At 45.6% G+C, this 9,494-nt stretch overlaps 1 protein-coding gene across 1 annotated transcript in view; it reads right to left on the reverse strand.

Moving 5' to 3' along the window:
- Positions 1-458: 458 nt before the first annotated feature.
- pitpnc1b (phosphatidylinositol transfer protein cytoplasmic 1b) overlaps positions 459-9,494 on the reverse strand; it is a 15,866-nt gene continuing 6,830 nt past the window's right edge. The window contains exons 4-9 of the mRNA XM_080005822.1: positions 9,492-9,494; positions 6,010-6,102; positions 5,085-5,240; positions 4,075-4,138; positions 3,867-3,953; positions 459-1,975 (exon numbers count right to left, since the gene is read on the reverse strand). The exon at positions 9,492-9,494 is cut by the window's right edge and continues 69 nt beyond it. Coding sequence (XP_079861948.1) covers positions 1,818-1,975; positions 3,867-3,953; positions 4,075-4,138; positions 5,085-5,240; positions 6,010-6,102; positions 9,492-9,494 — 561 coding nt within the window. The 3' untranslated portion in view covers positions 459-1,817. The remainder of the gene's footprint in view (positions 1,976-3,866; positions 3,954-4,074; positions 4,139-5,084; positions 5,241-6,009; positions 6,103-9,491) is intronic.

Here is a 9,494-nt window from a genome sequence, read left to right on the forward strand (position 1 = left end):
TCAAAGGCCAAATACTAATCAAACATGTCTGATAATGTGTGGAGTGAGTCCATTCTCTCACTTTTCCGAGGCAGGCGCCGGATCAATGCTGAATCATAGAAAGATAGCGTTCCATCGAGAGAGATATATAGACATTTTAATAAAATAGGAAAGGCACCCTGAGAATTTAGTTATAAATGACAATATATTTTCCGTATAAATACTTAAAATGTCGACTATACAAATACGATTGTATAACAAATGAAGGGACGAGCTACATGATTCGATCTCTCTTCTATGAAATTGATCTCCGATGATTCTCCCCATCTTCCCTACAGAATACATTCATAAAATGAAATAGTGGCGCCGTTATTGACCCGTCATTGAGGGTTATCCGCAGCTTGACCTGATCGCAGCTCTGAGCAGAGGGATCAAGGAACCAATACAACGCCTCGATACACTCCATCAATGAAGCAGGCCTGACCTATCGGCCGGGTGGGGGGGGGGGGGGGGGGGGGGGGGGGGTGCAGATCCATGGCATTGACAGCAGCGCTCCCACCTCTCCTCTGCTCTCTCTCATTAGATCCGCTCAATTAAAATCCTTTATGCACCTCTCTCTCGGCTGCAGGCTGCAGTGGGGTGGGGCGGGGGGCTTCTGACGGGGGAGCTCTAATGGACTGCGTCTACAGGTGCGCGTCAAGGTATCTTGGAGGAGGGAAGGGAGTGGGTGGGGGCTGGGAAACACCTCCTGATGGGGGAGCTCTAGTGCACACACAGGTGCGCTTCTGGGTATCTGGGCCGTAGAAGATCTTGCAAGGAATTGGCTTGAAGGGATGGCCAGGCAGACGCCGCGTGCCTGCTTGCACACGTGTATTGTGTGTGTGAGGGCTCGGTTAGACCTTTGTGATCGGATGTGCCGGACTGGATCACAGACCTAGCGTCCTGACTTCACACTTGAACGCAAGCTCAGTGGCTGGATCCCATGTTCCCGCGTAATATTAAAAATTACTTTGTGGTGAAATGGTGCTGGATGCAAGGGAATCTGTTTTGTTGTTTTAAAATCTTCAAATTATATTTAGTGGTAGGGCACAGCGGAGGTGAGCACCGTGCTCGTTTCCCCCGGGGATGGGTGTGTGAATGCGCTGGTGGGTTGATATTGTGAATGGGACCTTCACCGACATCGACTGAGTGCTCAGCTTCAGAATGCGAAAAAGATTCCTTTGAGCAACTACGTTCGATTCTACACAAGCATCTCCAGCGCCAGCCAACCCACCTCCACACTTCCCTGTTCAGTTGTGGTTTGGGGCGGGATCGGTGCGGTTAGGGAGCATGGGCCGTGGTTTGCTGACGTAGCCAGTAATCTGTCCACATGGTGGCCGGGATTGCTGTCCGCACTTCTATGAAATCGGATCCCGACGCAAGCCAGGCCCACCTCGAGAAGCCGTCTGGCTGATTGGATCTCAGATGGTGTCAGATCCGATCTGGTGGTGTCCAGACCTGACAGTTAATGCGTCCCGGCGTGATCAGATCACAAAAAAGTAACCGAGCCCATAGTTGTGTTTACATGTGCATCTGTTTGGAGGAGGAATTAATGAGGGAATGTCTGTAGCTTTCTGATTTGGTGGAGAAGATGTCATTTAAGTAGCTTTGATTGTATCCTGTGTGCATGTGCATGTTCATGTGTTTTTTTTTGTGCCTGGGTATGCATCCGAGATATGAACACGGCTGGGAGTTAAAAACATTGAGTGTGTGTGTGTGTGTGCCCTGAGATCTAGCTGTGCATGGATGGAGATAGAGGCGGACTCTGTTCGCTGCGAGCATGGTGAGAGTGTGAGGAGTCATTCAGGGGTGGAGTTGAGGCGCAAGGGGGACATTGGCAAGGGGGAAGCGGAGGGCTCGGCCATGGATGCAGTTTTTACTCCCATCTTTTTGAGAGAACGCTCGTCCGTCACCGAGATGGAGCGGGAAAATGGGGGGCGAGGGACAGCCAGTGCACCTGCAACACAGAGAGAGATCAAAGATGTGTTTAAATCTCTAGTTTGGATATATACATGAGATCAGCATCTCACATCTCACTGTCCTCAAGTGAATTCCCTCATCTATTCCTGGACTTGCCGTTGCCTTAATTGCAGTAGATGAATTGAATAAGATATATTACTGTGTAATCACGATATGTGCAATAACAGTGTTTAGGTGGGTTATGACAGTGCAGCCATCTGCAGCAGTTTGAGCGATGACTGTAGCTCACTCACACACGCACACGCACGCACACACGCGCACACACACACACACACACACACACACACACACACACACACACACGCACACACACACACACACACACACACACAGACAGACAGACGCACACACACACACACACCCACATACAGGCAGACGCACACGCACACACACACACACACACACACACACACAAAATGTGTGACATGCCACAGACTACCGTTGATATCAGCTCCATCCTGTTAATGTTCACCATACAAACCAGCAGGGGGCAGGGTGACCGCACACACGCACGCACACACATCAGCGCGCACATACACACGTACATATGAGGACGCACACATGCCCAGATGCAGATCCCCACCAGGGCTGACATTTGCAGTTAAGTGCTGCAATGGCTGGTTATTTATATGGAGGGGCTGGTGATGAGGAGGGTTCAGCAGGTGGCTGCATTAGACTGTTCATCACACTGACGCAGTGGCATTATCTCTTCATGGACCACACACACTTCCATATCCCCCCTCTGTCCCAAGCCGGTACACAAACTCACACACTCTCTGTCTCGCTTTTCCTCTCACACACAGACACTCACACACAGACACACACAAGAACACACACACACACACACACACACACACGTGCACACGCACACCCACCCCCACATTCTACCCTTGTTATCCTCTTTTTTCCTCTCCTCTTTTCATGCAGCCGTCCTGTAACTGGTGGATTTCACTTTACTCATAACAGGCGCCCTTAATGCAATATTTCATAGTTAATTATCCCCATCAAATGTTTATGATCTATTATTTACATGTCCATGACATGAAAGGCAAATGAAAGTGAAAACCATCAAGACGTTAGATTATACTTCCTTTCCATTATCATGTTTGTGTGTGTGTTTGTGTGTGTGTGTGTGTGTGTGTGTGTGTGTGTGTGTGTTTCTCTGTGCAGTTTGCTCCCATATGTGTGTGTTTTGTGAACCTGTGTGTCTATTTGGTTTACATACATTCCAACATCTCCTGTTTCATCCCTACCATCTGTGCTCCTGTCTTATTAAACCCAAGAATCATCATCACAGAGAATAGAGATACATTTCACACTTATAGCTCTATTTACCTTCTAGTCTCTCCGTTGCCTCTTTCACCACCCAGCCCCCCACCCTCCCCCAAATCTCTCTCTCTCCCTCTTACAGCTGTGCTCCATCCCTCGCTCCTGTTCCCTTTCTCCCTCTCCATTCTTCTTCCTATGGGTTCGCCTCCCCACCACCCCTCTACCTGCAGGTATCAAAAGTTGAATTTGAAGCTTTTTGAATACCTTTTTCCTCTCTCCATAATATTTTTACTCTACGGGCGACTTTCATTTTTTCCACTACTTTTCAGTTTTCAGCCTCAAATGCGTCTTTCAGCACTTTGAATATTTCTCTCCAATTTTCTGGGGACCAGCAATAACAGCAACCTATTATTTAAAACTATGCATGCAAATTCTGTTCTGTTTTATTATAAGCAAGCAATTTAACACCTCGGTCTTTTCAAAACATTTTAAGGCCTTAATGTTAGTTAAATGTATGTCATATTTTTAAACTCCCCTCTCCCCTCTCCCTCCCTTCTCCCACCCTCGGTTCCGCAGTTCTGCAGCAGCCGCAGCCTTACCTGCGCTGTTCTGGCTGCATTTGACTTTGCTGTTGGTCTTCTCCTGAAGTTCTCTCTCATACTCTCTCACCTCGTCCAAACTCATCCCTGCGGGGAGGGCGAAGGGGGGAGATCACAACAGTGTTACGGGTAAAAGTGAAATGAGTCAAACGCGTCCTGTTGTTCACTGAATATAAACGTTGGTCGCTATGTAGTGTGAGCGACCCACCGTGCCACTCGTCGATCCACGCCACCGCTTGTCTGTGACCGACCAGGAGAATGTCCCGGATGTTCTGTAACGATTTAGGAGAGCCTTAATTAAATCATACAAATTCAAGGTAATGTCACTGATACGTATTCATGCTGTGCCTTCTTTAAAATACAGTATTTGTTGGATTGAGGATCCATGTTTGGTTTAGTACAAATGAAGGGACACCAGGGTCCCGTTTTTTATCAAGCCTCTGAGAATCCCTCCAAGGGAATGGTGCTAAACGATTGACGAGGACAAAAATATTTCTACCTCACAGACAGACAAAACATTTTTTTTCATCTGCCATATTCGCATTCATATTCTTTTATAAATATGTATTTCAGTATTTATTTTCATATATTTTATTATAGTATTATTATTTTAGGTTTTTTATTTTTTTATTTTCTATTTTACCATTATTATTAATGTTATAAAAATATAATAATAATAATGTTGATAATAATAATAATAATAATAATAATAATAATAATAATAATAATAATAATAATAATAATAATAAAGATGTCTTGACGCCATCTCCTGGGAACTCCTAATGGTTAGGACAATTCTCGACCTCTCCTAAATCCTGCCTGACATAGTCGCAGTTTCCTGGTTAACACAGTTGACAAAATTCCTTTACTCCTACACCTAAAAGTACCGGTAGGACCAAAACACATTGCGCATTCTGGGGGCAGTTAGGGCTGATTTCCGTCTCTGATATGTTTGATAGAAATGGGCCCAAAAATCACTGTTCTGTTCACAGGAACATCATTCACTGGAATTCAATCCAGTTAGCGAGTGAATTACAGTTTTTCTTCAAACCACCAGCCATTATGAATCATAAGTTTTGTTACAGATAATATTAATATTGATATTAATATTAATATTAATGTTAATAATAATAATAATAATAATAATAATAATAATAATAATAAGCTTCTATTCTGAAGCATGGCAAGAAAAAAGCATGGCAAATGCAGGAATCTCACTTTGTGTATGAACTCCTCGGTCCTGCCCTGGAAGCCATAGACCTCAAAGCTACACTGCACCCTCTTATAGGAGCACATGACGGGCTTGGCGCTGCCTCTCCAGCCTTCCTCCAGGGGCCCGCGCCCCGTCTTTTTCGACTGCCAGAGACGCAGGTCCTACAGCGGGGAGCAGGGAGCGGGGAAACAGTGGGACTTTAAATTAGCAGCTGAGTCTGCAAAACCAGGGGCCCATGTTTCTCGCTTCAGGGGAAACAATGGCTGAGCGTGTGCGTGTGGTACAGTATGCACACACACACACACACACACACACACACACACACACACACACACACACACACACACACACACACACACACACACACGTAGAGTGTGTGCAACATCTGCTTGGGCCTCAGCCCAAGCAGATGTTGCTCAACAGGCTACCTTGAAAGAATGTGCGATAAGGCAGATCATGCATCTGCGGCCAAAGATGAGTGGAAATTGCTTGTGCCTGGGATTTTATGTTCCCACAGTGTCACTTATCAAAGTCTCATTTATTATACGTGTGTGTGTGTGTGTGTGTGTGTGTGTGTGTGTGTGTGTGTGTGTGTGTGTGTGTGTGTGTGTGTGCGTGTGTGTGTGTGTGTGTGTCGGAATACTGTGTGTGCTCTGCATACTGCGTGTACTGGCAGTCTTGTTTACTGACCTTTGTCTCTAAAGACTTACTGGCAGCGAGTCTAACCTTGTACTAGAGAATGAAAATGGACCAGATTAGAAATGGTGTGTGTGCTACAGATTTATAGCTTTTCTAAAGTAGCAAGACTTGCAAGGCAAAGCGTTTTCCAGTTGTGTGTTTATCCATAGGTGTGTGTTGTGACTGTGTGTATCTGTGAGTGTGTGTGTGTGTGGACATTTTTTCGGGGGTGCATTTTGTACAGTTGTGTACCTCGGACTCCCTGTAGTGCTTTTCGGGGATGGGGTCGCTCAAGATGTCCAGGAAGCTCACACTTTCTGTCGGGGTGGGCCCGTCCCTGAACACCTGCATCAGGGCGGATGGGGGAGGTCATTTACAATAATAGACACACACGTAAACGTACGCACGCACGCGCGTGCACACACACACACACGCACGCATGCACACGCACGCACGCACGCACGCACGCACACACACACACACACACACACACACACACACACACACACACACACACACACACACACACACACACACACACGCACACGCACAAGATGGAGTGGGATGAGTAGATGAGTAACTGTGTAGAGTAGAGAGGTCACACACCATCAACACTGGGTGCTATATCCACCCTGAGGGGCCTTGGAGCCAATCACACAGGAGACCGGAGAGAGGGGAGAGAAGGACGAGGGAGGAGAAGAGAGGAGGGCGTTAAAAAACGAGAAGGACAGAACAGGAATGGAAAAGAGAGAGAGTCTGTGTGTGGGGGGGGGGGGGTGGACACGAGAATTATGGCAGTCAACGAGCGCTTTGCCCTGAGAGAGAGCGGCGGGTGGGTGGGAGAACTGTTTTTTCATCCGCCCTTGTTTTATGATTCATCTTGACACCCCACTCAAGTTGTTCATTCCATTGCAAAAAGCGAACAAATTTGAATCAACCCTGATGCTGGATTGCGGCTCGCTACGTTTCTGTGCTCTTCTTTGTTTTGTGGATCTGTCCTCTCGTCTTGTTATGGGCCTTTTTTTAGTGTAAGCATGAGAGTAACAATGACCTTGTGGTGGTTTCCACATCGCGTGTTTCTTTCGCGTCATGTAATTCTTTCAGCAAAAAAACCCCAAACAAAACAAACAAACAAAGCATTCCCCCCTCTTTGTTTTCCACATAGCGAAGGTATTTAAAGGTACGTTTCCTGTTAAAACCCAGCACTGCATGGGAAAATGTCACTTCACACCCTGCTCTCTATGTTTCCGCAGAGCTTATATAACCTGCAGCCACAGGCAAAACAAAAACAAGCTCCAACAGATTTTTGGATACCAAACGCAGTCGGACATGACTCTACGCTAACAGACGTTTGTGGCGTGTTGGATCTTGTTACCTTGTTTTTTGACAGTGTGTGTGTGTGTGTGTGTGTGTGTGTGTGTGTGGGGGTGTGTGTGGGTGTGTGTGTGTGTGTGTGCAGGGGCACTGCCAGGAATTTTGGGCCTCATAAAAAAAGATATCATATTGGGCCCCACCACACAAGGCCACTCCAACCCAGCACAATTGGTGTAACACCTCTCCAGAACCAAATCAACTCATTCTAAGCTTTAAATACCTCTACCCTGGTAGGCTTGCAGTTCCAATATTTACTATCCAATATTATATATTACCAATATCCAGTAATACAGAGGACCAAAGAGTAAGCTATAAGAACATGTATAATAGTTCGCAGACATGTGTGCAACCTTGAGCATGCAGTGTAACTCGCGATTTTATTCAAGACTATCTGATACCGTAAGTAATGTGCTAAACGGCATCTTTCACAGTGCAGCACCATCTTTCCTTTGAATCCTTTCCATATAACTCGCTATCTGCAGATTGTATTATGGTACCCCAGTATTCCAGCTCCTGGAGCACTACACTCCTCTCTGACTCCTCTGTATTTTTCTTTTTTTTTTTATTGAACAAAGTATTAATCACGAAAAAACACCTAAAACTAACCTGACAAAAGTACGCCACTGCGGGCAGGTGGAGGGGGTGGGGACCATGGATATATTAACATTTTAAATGCGTGGGTTTCAATTTTGTTTTGACTAGCACAAAATAAATGCGGGATACTGATTTCGCTTTTTCTCTATTGAATGGTCTATTAAATTCAAGGTTGGTCAGGGATTATGGATTATGGGTAGTATAGTGTATAGGTAGTGTAGTCTCCATGAAATCGTGGAGACTACACTAAGAAAAAATAGGTATATATCGCACACCCAACCCAATTACTTTTTCAGTGCCTATTTTTTCTTATTTAAATCTTACTGCCAGTACCAGCACCCATACAGAAGTAGTGTAGTCTCTTACATGGAGACTACACTACCCAAAATCCCAAGTGTAACAGCGACGTCACTGATTGTTGGAGCTCGCTGTTACCATGGAAATGTTTACCGCACTGGCTGATGGGTACATTGGGTACATAGCTGCCTGCGCTGACATTTACATCCAATTGAATTGTACACTCTACATTGCAATACCCTGTACCCTGAATTCAAGGTTGGGCGAGAACAGCGTCATACCCTTAGTATGAATTTCATTCATACTAAGGGTATGACCCATTCATACTAAGGGTATGACCCTGTTCTCACCCAACCTTGAATTTAATAGACCATTTAATAGGGAAAAAGCGAACCAGTATCCCACTTTTATTTCTTAGACTTTGTTTTAGTGTACGTATCTGTGGCCCCCTCCTCCTTCCCCATGCCCCCTTCAAAATTAATTGGTGTGAACTTCCTTCTGTGTAGCACGAAAAAGCACGGGGATGACATTTCAGTTAAAATAGCAAAAAAAATCTATGTGTGAAAATAGCTGCAATAATGTTAGTCCTATTTGTTTCTCTTCCTCCTCTTTTTTTTCTTTCTTCACTACCAGACGGATAACTCCTCCTTCATTTTGATTTTGCATGTGTAGCGAGCGCTTCAAAACAAACCTGCCCGACAGGTGGGGCCCCTTTAGGGGGGTTTGTGGGTTGAGGCCGTTGCGTTGGGGGATTCTATATTTTGAGTTGTTGCTGTCAATGCTGTGAAGTCCAGTCCAATCAGCCCATGAGGGAGGCCTTCTTCAGGGCCCAAATCAGTTGCCTTCTGCCTTTGCGTACGATTTGCTTCTGGGCAGGACTGAACCATTTCATGTAAATATGGGGGTGGGGCGCATTACAGAGACCTTCTGGATTTTTTTCGAGTTTCTTTTTTTACCAAAAACAAGACAAAAAAAATAAGCAGTTGGTTTGACCATTTCTGTGACTAAAATAAAGTATTTTTGAGGGCCCCTGACAATCACCCCACCTCCGCCCATACGGCATCACTGTGTGTGTGTGTGTGTGTGTGTGTGTGTGTGTGTGTGTGTGTGTGTGTGTGTGTGTGTGTGTGTGTGTGTGTGTGTGTGTGTGTGTGTGTGTGTGTGTGTATTTCTTGATGGTCCTGTGTGAATGGGCAGTGGAGCAGGCATGTGCTGCGTGTCCGCTGAATAGATCTGCCAATATAGCATTCTAGTTTCCATTGTAATGGGCACATCAATTTGATAAAGATTTACTTGGCACTGCAGAGAAAATTGCAATTTTTTCCCCCTGCCTTTTTTTCCCTCCGTCTTTCTTCTCGCCCTCCTGTCTCTCTCTCTCCCTCTCTCTCTCTCTCTCACACTCTCTCTCTCTCTCTCTCTCTCTCTCCCCCTCTCCCCCTCTCTCTCTCCTCCCCGGCAGTCATACTCACATT

The sequence above is a fragment of the Zeus faber genome, assembly GCF_960531495.2.
Source record: "Zeus faber genome assembly, chromosome: 8".
Lineage (NCBI taxonomy): Eukaryota > Metazoa > Chordata > Actinopteri > Zeiformes > Zeidae > Zeus > Zeus faber.